This window comes from Procambarus clarkii, chromosome 81 (genome assembly GCF_040958095.1).
Source record: "Procambarus clarkii isolate CNS0578487 chromosome 81, FALCON_Pclarkii_2.0, whole genome shotgun sequence".
Lineage (NCBI taxonomy): Eukaryota > Metazoa > Arthropoda > Malacostraca > Decapoda > Cambaridae > Procambarus > Procambarus clarkii.
Genome location: NC_091230.1, coordinates 23269789 through 23292554, shown reverse-complemented (window position 1 = coordinate 23292554; position 22766 = coordinate 23269789). Strand labels below are relative to the sequence as shown.

The 22766-nt window shown below is 34.7% G+C and overlaps 1 protein-coding gene across 2 annotated transcripts in view; it reads left to right on the top strand.

Moving 5' to 3' along the window:
- LOC123773199 (uncharacterized) overlaps positions 1-22766 on the top strand; it is a 394183-nt gene that overhangs the window by 325341 nt on the left and 46076 nt on the right. For both annotated transcript variants that reach the window (XM_069315377.1, XM_069315378.1), the window contains 3 exons: positions 738-770; positions 8457-8575; positions 18524-18674. In XM_069315377.1, coding sequence (XP_069171478.1) covers positions 738-770; positions 8457-8575; positions 18524-18674 — 303 coding nt within the window. The remainder of the gene's footprint in view (positions 1-737; positions 771-8456; positions 8576-18523; positions 18675-22766) is intronic.

The following is a 22766-nucleotide window of genomic DNA, read 5'->3' as shown; positions in this document are numbered from 1 at the left end:
TTGGTATTGATGTTGTGTTTTTGTTTTCTGGTTTAATACCATATTTAGAGGCTTTCCTTCCTAGCTTTTTAGTTTTAAGAGTCTGCATAGTTTTAACCAAAAAAATGACTTCTGAGATTCAATAAGCATCTGACTCTCAGTAAAGCAAAACCTCTACTTGAATTTTGCCAATATTTTTCAAAAAAAGTAATAACTGGAGTAGTAATGCTATGAAATTGCATTTCTCTTTAATTCTAATGTATATGTGGAACTATATATATGTTGTAGTTTTCTCGCGTGTATCTGTAACCTTAGCGATCTGACTTTCCATAAGCTTGGTATTCTCTGTGTTTGAAGATGCATAGGAGGGGGCATTCCAGGCTAGTTGTGGTCATTTACTCTTAACTAGTCAAGATAACTTAAGTAAATATGTTGTACTGCTATGTAATAAAATAAAAATAAAAAATCATGCCTGTAATATTTTTGTAATCAATTTAAAAAGAAGATATGTATTGTTCAGTAAAAAGTAGTGCTTTATATTGTTTTGGGCTTTGTTTCATACATAAATTTGTATACAATGGTACAATATATTTTTCATATCCGGTACCCATGGAGATGTCTTTCATATTTTAGGATATTGCTGATATCCCTAGTATGTCACATACCCGTGGTCACTCTTTGCTGGTCTGGATTGCCCCCGCATGAGTAAGGAGGGAGTGACTGACCGTGCCTCTCTTGTCCTGTCCTTGTCCCTGTAGGTATCGCCCGGATCCGTGGGATGACGATATCAGGTACTGGGATGCAATCATGACACACCTTGCGCATGTCCTCACTCTGCAGTTATACTGTTTCCAAATGTTTATCTTACCACACTTATTGCTGTTTTTTTTTGTACAGAAACATGTTTCTTTCTGTTTTATTATCTCTGATTCTGTCTTTCATACTTAGAGCATGTCAAAATGTGTTGCTTCCTTTAAGTTTTCTCAGCTCATCCTTTAAAGCTCTCACTGTTTTCAGCCTCATAATTTGAATGCCTTGCCAAAGTTACTGTTCAAAGTTTTCACACTTGGGAAATTAAATTTTCTCAAGAAAAGTTTGATTAGACTTATACATTTTAATAATGTTTCATCAGTCTAATCACTACTAACATTAAGCACATATTCACTAATAGCTTTATGCAGTACTCCTCTTTAGCTTAGCTATTATAATAATTTGTATAAGTGTATTATATCATTATTTTGCTTTTTATACTATTTTCTTTTACTTAGAAAATCCACTATCGCTATGAGTTGAACGCGAACCCACAACCCCGGCATTGCCAGTCGCATACTCTACCACTAGATATCCACTGACTTGTAAATATCCTACAACCGGATTTCTACTGAAATCACAAGAAGTCTGGAGGCCCCTACAGAAGCCAGTCCAAGATTTTTTTTTTTTTTTTTGAGATATATACAAGAGTTGTTACATTCTTGTACAGCCACTAGTACACGTAGCGTTTCGGGCAGGTCCCTGGAATACGATCCCAGCCGTGAACAATCGTTTTTTCATCCAAGTACACATTTTACTGTTGCGTTAAACAGAGACTACAGTTAAGGATTTGCGCCCAGTAAATCCTCCCCGGCCAGGATACGAACCCATGACATAGCATTTTATGTATGATCCACGAGCACTCGAGTGGAAGGGCAAAGTGGTCCTACACCCTACGCCCGAACTTCATAAACACATAGAAATTTTCATTGATATATATCACGTTAATGTGATTTCTGCATGTTTATGAAGTGCTTGTGGGTCATACATAAAATCTTGAACTGGCTTCAGTAGGGGCCTCCAGACTAACTGTGATTTCAGTAGAAATCCAGTTGTATAACTTTTACTAGTCAGTGGTGGTCCAGTGGTAGAGTACGCGACTGGCAATGCCGGGGTCGTAGGTTTGCGTTCACCTCATAGCCCTGGTGGATTTTCTCACTGATATATATATTACGTTGATGTGATTTCTCATCTGCTCTTTTTATACTGTTCAGTGCAAGCTTCTTGCCTACATAATTTTCTAACACTTTAAAAATAAAAAAATTTGGAATTGGAATCTTTACATTCTCTTGTACAATAATACACTTCTGTAGAGCAGAGTCCTCCAGTAACACTTCTTATAGGTGCTGTCTCTCGTGAGATGTGCTGCTGGCTGCTTAATATATGCTTCCACTAACTTTAGTGTATGCACAAAGAAATTGCAAGAATGAGATATAGCTTTGAAAAAACATTGAAGCCATACGATGGGATCGAACCTGCATCCTGAACTCCTCAGGCACATGTACTACCAATTAGACTACGATTGGCTTGCGCCTGAGAAGTTTCAGGATGCAGGTTCAATCCTGTCATACATCTTCAATATTTTCATGTGTAATGTATCTTTAATATTAATACTGTAATCAGATGCTCTTTTATTCCAACTATATTTTTATACTTTTATATATTTATATATACAGGAGTTCTTACATTCTTGTAAAACCACTAGCACGCATAGCATTTCGGGCAGGTCCTTAATTCTAATTTTTCCCTGTAATACAATCTACCAAATCGTTTAACAACCAGATACCCATTCACTGCTGGGTGAACAGAGGCTGCAGTTAAGGATTGGCACCATGTCAATCTGTAACCATACCATTATGTCATGGAGACTGTGAAAAGCAGTGCCTATATTCCATATTTGTCAATGGAGTGAATGCATGTAGTTCTTCTTTAATATTGAGATTGATTTGTAACATTTAAGTACCCAATCCTGATTACTTCCAGGTCTCTGTATGACACTCATTGCTCTTCTAATGGGTGTATGCCATTTTACATAATATAAAAACATTTCAGGGTTGGAATTTTCTATTTAGAAGTAGGATCCTTTTTTGTGCTTTCTCCATGGTGACAAAGAGCCACCAATAGGAGCCACCATAGGAGTCCTCCCCAAAAAAACTAGTGTTGAATGTAATGAAATGCCTCTTACCAGTGAGTTCTTGGGATCCTTCCCTTCCCTATTCAAAAATCTTAAGTTTTCTATCTTCTTGGCTATATGACTTAGGTGTTAAGGCTTGTGGATTGAGGAGGGTGTTCAGTCTAATGGTGGTGCACAGGTGGCACTAACCCTTCAACTGCGCCGGCCAACAAATGTCGTCTTGAGAGTTGGTCTTTTTTTTTTAATTAGGCTATATTTTAATGTTTTGTAATGTTTTCATCACTTTGTGTTTTGAAATGATAATAGTTGAGCTTGGAAACAATTTGACATTAACTTTACCTGAACATTTATAAAAACTAACAAAAATATGTCCTTAACAATAGCACTATGAAGTTTTTGCCTAAAACAGGTGCGCAGTGCAGGGGTTAAGGAGAGTACTGCTTTACAACTGTGTGGTTCATGAATCTTAGGGCTGCACTGTCTCATTTTCTATGCTTTGTTTTTCTTCACTCACCTTTCTAGTGGCCACTTCTTGATTGGGGTGATCTATGCTCCTTGTGCCTCTTTAAAAAGGGCCGGGTTTTGTCTTCTGGTTCCCAGTAGGCTTACAAGTTATGCCTTCCTTAAAAGCTATACAGTTCTATATATCATTTGCTAAGTTCTTTTGGGCAATATATATGTTAGCATACTACTTGTTTAGTATTAAGTGCCTACCTCATCAATCCTTTAAACAACCTCACTGTATTATTTTAAGTTATGGCCGAAATGCCATGCGTATTAGTGGCCTTATTAAATGTATACAGGGTACTCTGTAAAAAAAATTAAACCCCCCTGTATATTATAATATTTTTATGTATATTTTTTAAATAAATTATTATTATTATGACAGTATTATTATTATTATTATTATTATTATTATTATTATTATTATTATTATTATTGTTATTATTATTACTGTACTGTACTTGCAAGGGCTTGGTATGGATCAAATTGGGTGGCGGTGTTAATGTAGCTGGCACCACGGAGTCACCAGAAGGAGGCATTTCATTACATTCAACATTGATTCATTTTTACATGATCATACTCCTTTCATGTGTCATTCTTCTTATTCTATTCACATTTTTATAGTCATCGTTAATTCTAGTTCTTATTATTTCTTACACTATATATATATATATGTATATATATATATATATATATATATATATATATATATATATATATATATATATATATATATATATATATATATATATATGTCGTACCTAGTAGCCAGAATGCACTTCTCGGTCTACTAAGCAAGGCCCCATTTGCCTCATAAGCCAAGTTTTCCTGAATTAATATATTTTCTCTAATTTTTTTCTTATAAAATTATAAAGAAACCTATTTCATTATGTATGAGGTCAATTTTTTTTTATTATAGTTAAAATTAACGTAGATATACGACTGAACCTAACCAACCCTACCTAACCTAACCTAACCTATCTTTATAGGTTAGGTTCGGTTAGGTAGCCGAAAAAGTTAGGTTAGGTTAGGTTAGGTAGGTTAGGTAGTCGAAAAACAATTAATTCATGAAAACTTGGCTTATTAGGCAAATCGGGCCTTGCATAGTAGGCTGACAAGTGCGTTCTGGCTACTAGGTACGACATACATATATATATATATATATATATATATATATATATATATATATATATATATATATATATATATATATATATATATATATATGTACTGTATATTCTACTGGTATTTTCCCATCTAGATGTGTGTAACACATATGTCATCTTCCTTCTGTATGCAACTTTAGAATCCAAGAGTCTTCATCTCTGTTGAGTTATAATAGAATAGAGAATGTTTATAATGAAGTCCATTAAGTGAACACTTGAATATGTGCTTTCTAATGTAAAGTATTTAAATTTTATACATGTGAGTATAACCTTCACTGTCATGTTGTTATAATTAATCCTTTTTCATTAATATTAGTTTGATAACATTTTTCATGGATTAGATTGCATGAAGATGCATGATGTGCTGTATTCTTGTGAATGTCAAAAAATAATAATTTGTTCTGTTTTATGGTTGCAAGGAGTAACTTGGCACACATACATGCACCATTATTGATATCTCATGAATATTTAATCAAATAACGAGACAACAACTGGACACATGTTGTTTGAGGCACAAAACCCAGGAATTGTTGAAAAACTGCTGTTATTATCACATTGCTGTCACAAAATCATTAATATGAATCTATTTCCATAAGAAAATGAACATTAGTGAAGGAACATAAGGTCATTTCATGAAGCGTAGTTGCAGAAAACAATGGGTGGGTGCTGTGTGTGTGAATATCATAACTAGTCTTTATCACAGTCGGGATCATCTATTACACTCTCAACGCAAAATAATTTCAGTTACCTATTTTATTCATCATTACTAATTGGTGCTGTGGCGCCTAGCTGCACAGCGATTCTGTGTACTGCTCCTGCATACACCAGCCTTAATCACTCTCTCAGTACTAAGGCTTTTGCAGCCAGCACGGATGCTGATGATTTTTTTCAAGATGTCGTCTGTTTGCAGGAGTCCTGAGGCACAGAATGTGAGCCCCGTGTACCTGCGAAAGTTCTGAATCGTTCCCTATACCTAAAAATGCCATATGGTGCTCTGCACACTCTCGATCGGGCACCTTAAGGTGCTCTGCACAGTGCAGTGTTTAAGAAGAAGATTATTGTTGATGGTATCATGTAAAATACTGAATATTTTTCCACCGTATAGGCTAAAAATATAGTTACAGTGTGCATCCATGCATTTACTAGCAGGAAACTGATAAGAAAATATGTTGTGATCTTTTAGCATAAAGCAGAGATAATTAGGTTGGTAGACTGGCATTCTTCAGAATCTGGGTGTGTGCTGAATATAAAGTGAACAAGATAACCTTTTCTTTTTGTTACAAAGGATAAAGCTTTAAAAATAACATTCTACGAATGTTATTTTCAACGTTCAAGTGATAGAGCAGTTTGTTAAAGAAAATTAGGCCTAGTAAGTAAGGCTGAGGTAAAGATTATTAACAATACAATATGAGCATAATACAGGCAGAAGCATGAAGGGGGAAAATGGTGCCAAATTGCTTCACGGAGAAGACAAATAATTTTCAAAGACAAATTAAAATTACAGAGCAGTGTTTACTAAGCGTGGAGTGGCAAAGACACTTTAGGAATCGTGTTTGAAACACATAAATATGGAGAGGACATCACTTTGAAAGCTTCAGATCAATAAATTATTGTCCAATACAACAACACATTAAATCTACTATAAAATCTGCATAACAATTTAAGGCCATAATCTGAGCAATACATCACATTTTGGTGGATCAGTTACTGTATACTGTACTGCTATACAACGCTGTTAATAAAGTATTAATAACAGCTTAATAATGTACTATTGTTTAATAGTGACAGAAATAAGTTGATAAGGAGGAATTTTTTAACAACTTCTAGAACAAGAGGCCATCAATTTAAGCTAAGAAAACAAAGGGGGACAAAAGAATATACAGTGGCACCTCAACTTATGATTGCCCCGACTTACGATAATTTCGAGTTACGATATAAATTTGATCGGAAAATGCGACTCGACTTACGATAGGGTCGACGACTAACAATATTTGTTGATACACATTCTGGTCGACCGAGCGCATGGTTCCTGGTCGCGCAGGCCAACCTGCCTCAGTTTACTAGAGCTGCCCGCTTAGTGATGATCACGCTTATAAGAAAATAATTTTTTTTTAGTGATATGCTTTTTTTTTGGTGATTGCTTTTTGAACATAAAACTGATTATTATATATCATGCCATGGGTCCCAAGAAAGTCAGTGTTAAGGTTCAACATATGAAAACATATGTAAGGATGACCATAGAGCAAAAACAAGAGATCCTTCATAAATATGAAGATGGTGTGCGGGTTCCTGAACTAGTTAGGCAGTACAACAAATCTCAGTCAATGATATCCACCATACTTGCTAAGAAAAAGGACATTATGAGTGCTAAAGTGGCAAAAGGCATATCAACAATCACGAAACATAAAACACAAACACTTGAGGATGTTGAACAGTTATTATTAATTTGGATACACAGCAAGGAGTTAGTGGGTAATAGAGTTTCAGAGGCCATCATTTGTGAAAAAGCAAGTTAATTGCACGAAGACCTTTCAAAGAAAACCCCTGGAACGAGTGATACGAATGTGAAAGAATTTAAGGCGAGCAGGGGATGGTTTGAGACATTTAGAAAAAGAAGTGGCATTCATAGTGTTGTGAATGTTGTGTGTTGTGAGCTGGTAGAGCAACACAGCGAAGAACTGACCACCGAAGAACTTCACAAGGAGCAGCAACAAGAGACACCTGAGGAAATTTCTTCAGGGGAGGAGGAGACAGTACAGAATGTTCCTTCCTCATTAATTATGAAAATGTGTGCAGCATGGGAAGAATTGCAAACTTTTGCTGAAACGACTCGCCCAAATTACGGTGCAGTAGGTCGTTGCCTTAACCTTTTTAATGACACTATGATGCCTCACTACAAACAAAAATTAAAACGTATGAAAAACAAAAATCTATGGAAAGGTTTTTAGTGAGCCAAACAAGCAGTGAACCACAACCAGGTCCTAGTGGTATGCAGGCAAAATGTAGGAGAGAGTGTACCCCAGAGAAGTCATCACTGCCTGATCTTATAATGGAAGGGGACTCCCCTTCCTAACAGGAACACCTCTCCTCCTCTCCCCCCCTCCTCCTCATCATCTTTCATATATGCTATTAAGAGTCCTCCATAAAGGTAAGATAAACGTATGTACTGTATTGTAGTTAGAGAAAAAAATTGTACTCAGTATAAAATGTATTTTTAAGTTAATATTTTTGGGGGTGTGGAATGAATTAATTCAATTCCCTTTATTTCTTATGGGTAAAATCATTTCGACTTACGATACGTCTCTGGGAACGGATTACCAACGTAAATTGAGGCCCCAGTGTTTATGAAAGTTCTCTTTTGTGAGCAGAGTTATGGACAGTTGGAGCATGTTAAGTGATAATGTGACATACAAAAACCATCAGTTGTTTCAGCATCATATGTCAAAAATTATAGAGAAGATGAGACACCAGGTGTGTAGCTCTCATCTTGTAACTACACTTTGGTAGTTACTTTTAGGTAATTACACATACACACATACGTACTCTAATATCACGTTCAGTATTTGTTCATTTTAAGTTGTAAATCTCTTTTATCTTATAAAGCAGATTCATTGTAATAACCCGTGACCAAATGTCATTGAGGATACACATCTACTGTGTGGTTCTTTTTGTGACATTTTTGTTAAAAAAAATTTTTGTTATGTACTATACATACATATAATATCTAAATTTGCTCCGGGGTCACATTTTTGTAAACTGGTTTCTGCTTGTCTTAATTTTTAGTGTGGTGCATTGTGTGTGTTGACCATTGGCCCATTTTCATGAGCTGTGTGTGCTTAACCTTTCATCTGATTCTCCAACAGCCCAGTGAGCAGCTACTATAGTGCATACGAGTCTGCCTCCGCTGGACAGGGTGCACCCGTAGACGACTCTGTGCCCTCCAGAACCTCCTCAAACAATGCCAGAGGGAAGCTCACTAGAGGTAGGTTCTCTGTCTTGATTAATCATATCTTCATGAAAGCTAGTTATATAGTTTTGGCTTGTTATTGTGAGCTAAATAGGACTTGACCCTATCTATTGTATGAAGATATTTTAATTTATTTCTGCTCTTGTGTGTACTGTTCTGTACACTACAATACAGTATATTCTGACTCCAGTAGAATTAAATTAAATTGAAAAGTGGATGGAATCTAAGGATTCTTTTCTGGATCGTATTGGATTCAATGGGTTAGATGTCTGGATGGTTGAGAATTTCTTGCTAGACCAGATTTTCCCATACTGAATAATGTAAAATTCAACATTATTTTTGTATTAAATTTTTTTTTGTGTGTGTGTGATTTTGATATATAAGTATTGAATATGCACAAATGCATATACTCTACACTACTATCATTTCACTAATATAAGCAAATTAATTATTTATTACAAAAATAGTATAAAACACTGATACACTAAAAAGGTCTTGAAGCCAATGAACCTGCACTTGGATTATTCCTGGATGGTGTTCTGGGAGTTCTTTTACTCCTCAAGCCTGGCCCAAGGCCTCGCTTGGCTTGTGAGAGCTTGGTCCACCAGGCTGTTGCTTGGAGTGGCTCGCAGGCCCACATATCCACCACAGCCCAGTTGGTAAGGCACTTCTTGAAGTAAACTCTAGTTTTCTCTTGAAGATGTCCTGTGTCCTCTTGAATTGTGTACTGTACAGTATACAGTTTTGTAATCCCAAAACAATGTTTTCTTTTACTGACACCAATGACTTAAAACCTATTTGTATATATTTTGATACCACATTATACATTTTATTTCTATTAAAGCTATAATAGGAAATATATATTCTATTTCCAAAAGCAGCATATAATAATGTACAGTACACCTGAGCTGAATAGTTGTGTCATCAGAATCTTTTGGCAAACGGCAGAGAAGGTCCTCCTGAATAAGGTAGTGACTGATCTGTCTGGAGAGTATGTGGGTCATGTCCCAGTGACATTGTTGGAATAAAAGATTTAGAAATGTGATCAACAGACAGAATTAGGTATACTCAGTAGAGATACCTTTAGATTATCACAAGATTGCTATATTTGATTCCATTTTAGGTGTGTTAATGTGATGCCAGGTTCGCCCTGTTGTCGGGGCGATGGGGGGGCAAGGGTCTGCAAGGGTCAGGCATGTATTGGAATGGGTGAAGCTTGCGAGGTAGCAAGCACCAAGGAGATACCTAGGACTCACCAGAAAGAGGCATTTCATTACATTCAAAGATTTTTGTTGTGGTAATTTAATAGTTATCTTTCTCCCAGATGCTGAGAAATCCTCACACATACTTTTTCTTTCTCATTTAATATGTCCATTAGTATAATTTTTCAGTGAAGAGTTAAAATATATAATTATCTGATAGCTACATAACAGTTTAATTTGAAATTCCCTATATATACTGTAAATTTTGCATTGAATTTGAATTGAAGTGTGTCAGGAAAAAGGGAGTGTGTAGGATTTAAGCCTTTAACAGAAAGATAAGTATTATTTGTATTTAATTTAGTATCTACGGTAATTGTTATCAACTGTTACTGATCCTTTCTTTTAATATTTTACATTTAGCAGTATGGCATTCTTTGTTTTGAATACAAATTTTTGTATTATATATATATATATATATATATATATATATATATATATATATATATATATATATATATATATATATATATATATATATATATATATATATATATATATATATATATATATATATATATATATATATATATATATATATATATATATATATATATACTCTTGTACTGTATTTTGTTTTTTATTTGTACTAACCTTTTTTATTATTGTTTATTATCGGTAAGGTCTGTTGCTAAGACACGAAGAAACAGAGGCTGAAATATTAAAATAAAATTTTATTTGTTCTTATATTTTAGTAGATATATATGACAATTTGCAGTGAACAAGGGTCTTGTATGAGTAGCCTTTCTAAAACCCTAGATTCCCTTCTATAGGAGAACATTCAGGTCATTTTTCTAAAGTAAATCTATTGTCTTCAATTTATAGAACTGAATCATTACTACAGTAGTTATTACAACAGTAACTGAATCATTACTACGGTAGTTATTACAACAGTAACTGAATCATTACTACGGTAGTTATTGCAACAGTAACTGAATCATTACTACGGTAGTTATTGCAGTAGTAACTGAATAATTACTACGGTAGTTATTGCAACAGTAACTGAATCATTACTACGGTAGTTAATGCAACAGTAACTGAATCATTACTACAGTAGTTATTACAACAGTAACTGAATCATTACTACAGTAGTTATTACAACAGTAACTGAATCATTACTACAGTAGTTATTACAACAGTAACTGAATCATTACTACAGTAGTTATTGCAACAGTAACTGAATCATTACTACAGTAGTTATTACAACAGTAACTGAATCATTACTACAGTAGTTATTACAACAGTAACTGAATCATTACTACAGTAGTTATTGCAACAGTAACTGAATCATTACTACAGTAGTTATTACAACAGTAACTGAATCATTACTACAGTAGTTATTACAACAGTAACTGAACCATTACTACAGTAGTTATTACAACAGTAACTGAATCATTACTACAGTAGTTATTACAACAGTAACTGAATCATTACTACAGTAGTTATTACAACAGTAACTGAATCATTACTACAGTAGTTATTACAACAGTAACTGAACCATTACTACAGTAGTTATTACAACAGTAACTGAATCATTACTACAGTAGTTATTACAACAGTAACTGAATCATTACTACAGTAGTTATTACAACAGTAACTGAATCATTACTACAGTAGTTATTACAACAGTAACTGAATCATTACTACAGTAGTTACTGCAACAGTAACTGAATCATTACTACAGTAGTTACTGCAACAGCTTAAATTCATCTATAGAACTTTTTGAGCATAGAACAGCCTCCTCTCTGTTGTGTCTTGGGATGATATGGAACTAAAAATACAATATACAGTATAATCTTTACTTTTATATTTTTTATTTTTGTAAAAAAAAAAAAGCCAAGCAGCACGCGGATGAGGAGGACGGTAAACTAGATCAAAAGTGTTGTTTATATGCTTCTGTATGCTAGCCAAAGATGTGCTTTTTAATTCCTGTATGTTGATGTAAATAGTAACATAAATTCCATTTGTGTCTGTGCTTGAAACCCCTAACATAATGCTGTTCGCTCCTCTACTGACTCACACTTACGACTAGTGTGGAGTCTATAAATTTGTGTGTACTTCTCAGCGAGATCGGTATGTCTGTTTCATGAAGATAATAAACTGGTACATGTCTCTAGAAAAGATATTTGGCTTAAGAAAAATATAAGACCTTTCAAAATAGGGGTCCTTCTAAATACTGTGTGTGGTTGTTAGTGTTTAATTTTGTATGACTATGCTAAAGCTTCGCAATAAATATTTTTGTTAAACATATAGAACTATAAATGATGAACTATGAATATCCTATAGTTTACATATAATTGTATATTGTTTGCATTTAATCCTTTTTGTATACGTCTTTCAAAGAATGTTGTTTTAAAATTTTCTCTGTGCCAGTTTGTGGTTTATACAGATTATTTTCTATATATTTTGCATTTTAATATTTCTGTAGTTTCAAATAAGACCACTAAAATTTCAAAAGCATTTGTTATACATCTTATTTGTTGATCATTATTTTGGATTGCATATGACAAGAAAGATAAAGTAGTAACAATTCCTGTTGTTTAAAGAAGATTGCATGAAAAAACCTTGAATGTAGTAAAACATATTTCTTGTAAGGCCTTGGTGGCTCCCTGAAGCTAGCTGCTGAGAGGGTTACTCCCACCTACTGAGTCACATCAGCCATAGAAGTCCTGTATGGCCTACCAGGAACCAGGGACAGAATTCCCTGCTCCCTGGCCCCGTCACGGAGACACAGAGAGCAGTGGATTGTTATGATCACCCCTCACTGAGAAAACATACAGAGAATAAGTGAAGCAGTACAGATAACTACAAGGTTCACAAAAAACATAGCACTGAAACAGCAAAATGACTCTGCAGCTGATTCCCGTAGAATATAGCCTGAATCCCCCCTAGTTAAGACTGGCTATCTTCTGGTGGCAAGACATTGGGAGGTCCCAGCTTCTGCCACCATAACTCAGTCCAGTACTGACAGAACAAGAACCAATGTACCTGGTGATGGGGGCAGGGGAGTGAATCAGGGAGCTATCTATCAACAAACAAGTTGGAAAACATGGCACTTATCAGGGAGGAGGAGAGTGGCAGTGACAATTATGAAGACAAGACGCTGGGATGGAAAACCCAACCCAGGCCAACATAAGCCAAACTAGGACCAAGATCGCTGACCAGAGTATGATCTGCCAGAACTTAAGTAGACATCGATCTCAAATGCCAACAGGAGTGTCACCACAAAAGCTGAGCTATAAGAGGCGACAGTATACAGACACCCTGGTTCGGTAACAGGGTTGTTGATTTGTAGAACCAATTACCACATAACGTGGTGGAGGTGGGGTACCTTGATTGTTTGATTGTTTCAAACGTAGGTTGGACATGTATATGAGTGAGATTGGGTGATTATAAATAGGAACTGCCTCATATGGGCCAATAGGCCTTCTGCAGTTACCTTTATTCTTATGTTCTTATTAGGCATAAGATGCTAATCAACAAACAACCAAGGCAAAAAAAAAAAAACATCAGAACAGACACAAGAAACATACAAGAAGAGGTAAAGAGACAAAAAAAGCATCAAGAAACTTAATGTTACTGACAATTTACTCACCCAAATTTAAATGTTAATACTTGTGAGGTTTACCACCATTTATGTTTAAATGTTTTATGTGAGCTTTGAAAGTCACATAAAAAACTAGCCAAGCTATGTGATTGTGTAGCTCAAACAGGTCTGCTTGTAATATCTGATTTTATACAAATATTTCAATGAAAGCTGTCTAAAACCTACTGGCACTTTCCTGTATTTTTTTGTATTTCTATTAACTTGCATTGTCCTTTAAATTGAAAAATATATAATCATCTATAAAGACCTGTAAATTTTACATATTGAACTAAGTGAATAAGTCAGCTTTGTGGGAATGTACCACCTGATCACTAAAATATGTAGTAAAATAACCCATTTTACCTCCTTGTGTATAAATCAATAAATCAATAAAAATCAAGTGTATTTGTTATCGAGATCAAGTTATCAAGTGTATGTGTAATCAAGTTTCATTTAACTGGGTTTTGGGTGATCAAAGTTCATTTATGTTTGGAAAGTCAAAATTATATTAATGAAGCCTTTGAGTAATTTCATTTTGCTGAACTTGGTCTTGATGAGTCAATATACATCATAGTACACTTGTATATTTGTCAGTTGAGTTCGTCATGATGCAGTTTATTTGGTTACTCTTAAAGCTGTGATCTGTTGTGTCCATAGAACTATATAATGCACAGTCAGAATGAATGACTATTCCACTGGCACTAGAAGAAAATTTCCAAATTATCCTTTAAGGGTTATTAAGGTGTTGTGGAGTGACTGGCAAAATAAATCAACTATGAATAACCAACAGTAATGTATTCATAAAACTCAAAACCCTACTGAACTCTGCCAGGGCTCATAGGTGGAATACTCTGGTAAAATGTCAGTCAGCCTGCTGGGATAATTCCTTTGCTGATTGCCAACTGGCTGCAGTACTACACACAACTGCAGTCACCCACCACCAGACACGTACACACATGCCGGCACTCACCATCAGACACACACACACACACACCTGCTGGCACCCACTACGACTCACACGTATGGTGATGATAGTGCTGATCTTACTCGTGACGATAGTGCTGATAAATATTAGAAAGTTTTCTTTTGCATACAGAGTTGTAGACGGTTGGAACAAATTAAGTGAGAAGGTGGTGGAGGCCAAAACCGTCAGTAGTTTCAAAGTATTATATAACAGAGAAAACGGGACACCTTGAGTGTAGCTCTCATCTTGTAACTACACTTAGGTAATTCCCTGCTGTCACCCAACCACCAGACACTATGGGAACTTAGAAAGTTCATTAATGAATTTGAGTGGAAAGATTTGTTGTTAGGCAAGGAAATAAATGAGATATGTATCAAGTTTTGTGATATATATGATGAAGGCATGAAAAAATGTTTGTGAAAACAGACATGCAAAGCTAGAAAACAAGATTGGTTCAATAGAAATTGTGAGAGGACCAAAAGACACAAAAATGGAATCAGTATAGGAAGAAGTCAAACCCTCAAACATTCCAGCAATACAAAGAAGCAAGAAACATCGACACAGCAGTGAGAAGAGAGGCAGAAAGAAATTTTGAGGAAGAGGTAGTGGTAAAATGTAAATTTAAAACTAGGCCTATTCTATAAATTCATTAAAAGCAAATTGCAGGTAAAGTGACTTCAACTGGGATAGGAAATCAGTGGCTTGTCTAGTGTCCCCTTCCTCCATTATTCCTGAGGATTTTTTTCCAGGTGAATTTTGAAATGGAGTACTGTCTTAGCATTTACAGCATCAGCGGAGTGGGTAATTCCTTGGGTTTATTAATGAGTGAAAAAGCATGAACTACTGCCATAATTTTTTGGCCTGTCTGATTTATAATAATAATAATAATAATAATAATTTTTATTTAGGCAAAGGTACATACATAAAGAGATTTTACAAAGTTTGTTGGCTTTATAGATAAGAGCTAGTACATACAATGCCTAAAGCCACTATTACGCAAAGCGTTTCGGGCATTTATAATTCAGTGAGTTCCTAGCATCTTATAACTCTTGAGGAAGAGAGTGAAAAGTTGGCTGTGATGCCAGTGTAGTGTAATTACCTAAGTGTAGTAACAGGATGAGAGGTGCGCTCGTGGTGTCCTGTCTTCCCAGCACTCTTTGTTGTATAACGCTTTGAAAGTACGTCATCTTGTCTGTGCATGATCCTATGGATACACGGCAGCCTATCCTGAGCACAAACCAAATGCTCCAGTCACAAATGCACTTCGTATGCAAATTGTAAAGTGTATTTGGATAGGAACAGTTGTTATATAATGAGTAACTGCTTGTAGAATACAGCACTGTATATGTATGCTCATTGTATGAATACATGAACATTGTATACACATTTAATGTGCATGGAGGCTGTATATTTAGTGGGAAAATAAACATAATATACATAAAAATATACATAAAATAAGTATGAATGTATTACTTACAGCTTTTACATTTGCAGTATAGTAAAAGTAAAGTAATATAGGCCTACATAGGCTAAATATTGCGTACCTAAAGTAGGTAGGATAACTGGAATGCCTTATTCTATATGTTAATGCTTTTCTCCTGAGTATGCTTTTTTATGTATGTTAAATGTCCAAAGATCATCAAAAATCATTGTTTTATGGACTCTTGGTTATTTCACGTTTCCTTTTATTATCTCAATTACTACTTTTTTTAATTAAAGCAAGAAATAACCATATGATGTAACAAAATAAAATACATGATTTATATATGACATGGCTTCAACAATAAGTAATGTGATACGGCTGGAGACATAAATGAACTAGCAGATGTGACACTTGTGCATCTGTTAATATAAGTGGCATGACTACAGCAATTCATTTGTATGACATGTCTGCAGTAGTAGACACTTTAAATAGCAGCAGCAGCAGTAGTAGGTACCTGTGGCATAGCTACAGTAGTACATATCTATATATAGCAACAGTAGTAGGTATCTATACATAGCTACGGTAGTAGGTATCTACGACATAGCTACAGTAGTAGGTATCTATAACATAGCTACAGTAGTAGGTACCTGTGGCATAGCTACAGTAGTAGGTATCTATGACATAGCTACAGTAGTAGGTACCTGTGGCATAGCTACAGTAGTAGGTATCTATGACATAGCTACAGTAGTAGGTGTTTATGACTTAGCTATAGTAGTAGGGAACTGTGACATAGCTGCAGTAGCAGGTAACTGCAACATGTCTATAGTAGGATGTATCTGTGGCATAGCTGCAGTAGTTGGTCTCTTATGATATACCATGCTGTACCAACACATCTATGACCGCCTCACTAGTAGACATGTATCCTGACTTCTCCCATTAGTATGTGTATTTAACATGTGTGATATAGATGCAGTAGTATCCACGGATGTTTATGTTGCATTAGTGGGAGTGGGTATGAGAAAGACTAGAGGATTCAGGCGAGCACACAGACCCATTGGGCATTGTTGGTCACTTTCGACCCCTGGTGCCCACTGGGGGAGGCAGAGGAAAACAAACGTTGTTCCACACATTCCAAGAGTTTTTGACAAATTTGGGTTGATTTTGTAATATTTGAATCAGTATAGTTTATTATAAGTAATATACAGTATCTGAAGATTTGTAAGTGATTATTTTGTACAGATCTTGAGTCCTATGCTCCATCTTACATCAAGGGGCAATGCCATTAGTATTGTTTGTTCCTATTCTTCCCCCCTGTCATGCAGACCATGTGTGCCTCTGTACAGTATTAGATACAGTAAACACATCTAACATTACACACATCCTAATAATAATATGCGATAAAAATATTCAGTGGAACCTCGAGTGATGAGCGGCTCCAGTTATGAGCATTTCGAGTAACGAGCAAGCCACCCGCAGAAAATGTCTTGACTGACAAGCTTTCCGACGACAGTTTTGTTGTTGTTTCACAAGACGAGTTTTCCACATGATGAGTTCGGTGCCGGAACAGATTAAACTCGTTATGTAAACACTGTGTGTGTGTGTGTGTGTGTGTGTGTGTGTATATATATATATATATATATATATATATATTTCATTGAATATGACCGCATATTCTGTGTTTATTATTTTCTGGTTTAGGGCTTCTATCCCTCTTCCTCTAACTATTTTCTTAGCATCAGGGCTTAATTTTCAATTAAGCCCTGATGCTAAGAAAATAGTTAGAGGGATAGAAGCCCTAAACCAGAAAATAATAAACACAGAATATGCGGTCATATTCAATGAAACATGTTTGAAAGAAAACCTGCTGCCAGTATACACCAATATATATATATATATATATTTATATATATATATATATATATACACATACACATACATTTATACATATGCATACATATACATACATATACATACACACAGAGGAACTGTGATGAGCAGCCCTATCTACGAGCATTTCGGGTAACAAGCAAGCCACTCATGGAAAATTTGTCTCAGTTGACAAGCTTCCACTCGAGATTGAGAAAAACCACGTGGTGAGGTTCTTGCAGATTCTCAGACAAATCAGTTATACTTTTCAAGTACTGGCTTAATTCAATTTACATTGCTTCTTTTGGGAAAATCAGTTTTGGTTTTCAAATTTTCGGTTGTTGAATCGTCTCTGGGAACGGATTAAATAAAAAACGGAGCTACCACTGTAGTAGACATTTCTGTTGATATGATGGCAGTAGAAGACATCCCCAATAAGGCTGCAGTAGTAGATATTCCTGCTGATATGACAGCAGTAGCAGATATTTCTGCTGATACTACAGCAGTAACAGATGTTCCTAATATGGCTGCAACAACAGACACGGATTTTATATCTTTACTAAAGGATATACTTGATGTGGCAATAGCATTAGACACTTCTGATAAAGGGTTACATCCATGATATGACTGAAGCAACAAACACAACTGACTTGGCTATAACATCAGACACTTTGATGGGGTTGTAACAGCAGGTATTCATAACATGATTACAATAGTCATAATTGATATGACTGCAACAATAAATACACATACAGTTACTGAATTAAAAACAAGTACAGCATATGGCGGCAATCATATTCATGCTTTGATAAGTATGACTGATATATCAGCAGTAGTCGACTAAACTTCGGTGACCTAATTTCAGGGAACACGCGGAGGCCAAGCTTGGAAAGACAAACTACACTGTATGACGACCAGGGCGGAGGGACAAGAGGGGACGGGACCAGTCGAGAAAACAGGTACTCTAACTACCATAGCTACTATCACCAATACTCCTCCAGCCAGGATGATGCCAGGTATGTGATATGACCTGCAGTAGTTAATTGCTGTCAAGCTGCAGGGAATGGCTGGTCAGGAAGGTTGTAAGCATTTTGTTTAGTTTTAATGAATAGTGATTTGCTACAAAATTTAAAATTATGCTACTGTAATATAGAATGTCTTTTTGTCTTTATCTTCATATTTATAGTTTTTTAAGTAGAGAGCATCTCTAACCTTCTTGGCCATCCAAAACCTGTCAGTTGACCACTCGAGGCCAACACCTGCCCACAAAGCCGCATGCCGCCCATCTGTTGGTCCGCCCACAGTCCTGCGCCTGCCAGCCCGCCCACCCCCTGCAGCCCCATATGTCTCTTCTTCGGCCTCATCATGGCCATGTGTCCGTGGAACATCGTCTTCATGTGTACTTCTCTGCTCAGTCTTCTCCTGCTGGGTGACTCCTCTGGCTCTCTGCTGGTCTCACCTGCTGTTTCTCTTCTGCTGCTGCTGCTGTATAATAAGGGGACCACGTCACGAGAGGAGCTGCACCAGAGACAGGCCAGCCCTTATCCACCAACCGTACATCACTCACTCTCTGCATCAGGGATATCCTCAGGCCAACTCTTAGTAGTTTACTCAGTTGTGCTTTCCATTAAGAAAATAAGGTTGAATTTCAAGCAGCTTTACAGAGAAAAAATTACGTAATAGAAAAATTAGATTAACCGTATTTACAGACCTACACTTCAAAAGTGTAAGTGAAATTTCGATGCTCATGTAGGACTCAGCTTTCTTGTAGTTCACAGTGATTATTAATAGTTTGCATAGATTTTAAAGAAAATAACCAAGAAATCGGGACACTACCTTCCAAAAAAATTTGCAATGTGATTCTAAATAGCATTGTGTATAAAAGATGATCTCTATTATTTTTTTGTCATGGTCACAAGCACGGTATCCTCTGTTTTCCTGTCAACCATCATAAAAATGATTTAGTAAATACAAAATAAGTTTTGAGTAATAGCTTGTAATGCATATTAATTTGTTTTATACACAAATGGCAACAGTGTGAATATATAAAATATAAGCAAGGGAGATGACTTAGTAAAGAAATCGCATACAAAATTGTCATTATACAAAACCTTCGTTGAAAAAGGAAATGGCTTTTATTATATGTTTCAAATTACTCTGTAAATTGTGGGAAATTAATTCATTTGTTTTATTTATTCAGTTGGACATTCTAGAGAACGTTTAAACAGTTGAGCAATAGATACCTTTGTGATAAGTCAATAAAATTGTCTCCAGTAGTCTTGGTGCATATTGATGATGATATTATTGATGGTGCATATACTTCAGGTATATGAAATAGAATGAATTGATTGGTTTGGTGATGCATTATTTAATAATGACATACTCTGGGATCTCTTTAATTAAAGGGTTTCCTTTTACACATTATAGACACTATAATCTAAATCATTTCCCATGCAACTTACCTGGCCATCCTTCTCTCTCAGAATTGCACGTTCATATTTCAAGCTTTTATAGCTAGCTTGCACACTAATAACACAAGAATTACTGCAAGTAATTGCCTAATATTTGAATATTATCATGCCTTGTGCCTAACTTCAATTTGAAAAAAATGTGCTTATTAAAACTTGTATATATAAACTGTATATATGTTACTTTGTTTATTATATATTTATATATATATATAATCCATGAATGTGCTTAAGGCTTTTCTCTCTATTTAATAGCCTAGCTGACCTTTTTCTGTACATATTTCTGTTTGAGGCAGAAAAGCAAGTAGCTGATTGCCACATGGAGTACAATTGGATTTAAGTTACAAAAATATATATATATATATATATATATATATATATATATATATATATATATATATATATATATATATATATATATATATATATATATATATATATATATATATATATATATATATATATATATATATATATATATATATATATATATATATATATATATATATATATATATATATATATATATATATATATATATATATATATATATATATATATATATATATATATATATATATATATATATATATATATATATATATATATATATATATATATATATATATATATATATATATATATATATATATATATATATATATATATATATATATATATATATATATATATATATATATATATATATATATATATATATATATATATATATATATATATATATATATATATATATATATATATATATATATATATATATATATATATATATATATATATATATATATATATATATATATATATATATATATATATATATATATATATATATATATATATATATATATATATATATATATATATATATATATATATATATATATATATATATATATATATATATATATATATATATATATGGCATTGATGAGAGTCACATCTGTATTAATTCAAAAGTTTAATTTGTTTGGTCTTAAGGAAAACCAGATGCATTTAAGATCAAGACAGAAGTGGTGGGGAAAGGGAAGAATAAAGCACCTGGAGAGGCAGAGGGAGGATGACTAGGTCAAATACTTGGAGATGAAGTGAGAGATCCTATCCTTAAGGTTTTAATATTATAAACCCAACACTTGGGGATTTTATTATTCTTTAACACTTTCGCTGCCTAATGCTGCATATTCCGTCATAAAACTAAAATACAGAGCATGCGGGATGACGCAAACGACGTCATGCAAAATTTTTTGCAATGGCTTTTTATTAAGTATAAATATTGTGGGTGAATGAGTTTAACATTGGTCTGTGTGCTCACCGTCAATGCTCAGCCTACCTTCCAATGCAATTTGGGTGCCCCGCCAGGCCAGCGAAAGGGTTAATGTAAATACATTTGGCAGCAACTAAGGTAATCTTTTCTTTTTCCTTAGTGCTCCTTGTGTGGATAGCTTACACAAGCATCTTAGATTTGCTTGCATTTAAAAAACTGTCTCTTAGATATGCACTTGTCCAGAAGTTAGTTGGGTTTTTAGGTGTATCTAAATACTGTGCAGTATAGGGTAGCTGTAAATTTTGGTCGCATCTTAATTTAATTTTAGTGATTTCAAACTCTTGGATATGCTGCTGATAATGAATTATTTATCAAAGATACAGCTTTCCAGTAGGTGTCTCCATTTTCAAGAAGCTATCTTGTTAAAGTTTTGGATGCTGCAAACAAGATTTCCTCTTATATGGTTTATTTGTGAATTTAATTTATTTGTAATTAGTCTGATGTTGTATTGCTCAGGCAGATCATTACAGGCGGTCGTATTTCCTTCAGTCAACTTATAGGGTGTTAATAGAGGAAATAAATTTTAGTAGAGGAAAGATATTTATTGTCTTTGTGTTGCAAGTGTGTTCTCAATTTTCTGGGTTGAAATCTGTGTCTCAGCACATATGCTTATGAAGTATCCTGTTGTTCTTTTACTATTTGTTGAGTAGGTGTATGGTTTTATGTAGCCATGTTTTGTAATGGGCTAGTCCTTTTCATACCACAGATTTATGCAAAAATATCCTCAGAGATTTTACTGATGTTTTTAGTTCAGATTTCTTTTGCCCTAAGAATATTTTGCTGATCTAGAAAATAAACTATGCTTCATTTATCTCCTTAACTTCATATTAAATATCCCTCATCTTCCCCTGTCTATGGAAAATGATCGTCCCATCTCCTAGCCACATAATATGTTTTGTGAGCATCGCATTCCATTTTCCCTATTTCATACCTTTTGTGAGCAACTTTTTGCATCTTTTGGATACAATGCTCAGTTGACCTTTTCCAGTTGAATTCTCCTTGTAAGTACTTCATCCCTTTCCTTCTTTCTTGTTTTTAGGTGTTTATTATCCTTACCTTGCTAGGTATTATGGCCTCTGTGTGTCTTTTATATGGGTACCATATGCATCTCTCATTTTACCGTATCTTTTTTGACTAACCCAACTATTTTCGTCCCTATCCTACCTGTGGTTCTCATTTATTCCCCCCTGGTTGGTACCTCGTCCCTCTCTGTGTCCCATGTCGGTGCTGCGTTTTCCCTATAGCTTCGCACATGTAGCCTTGTGACCAGCACTGTGGCTGTACTCTGAGACACCATT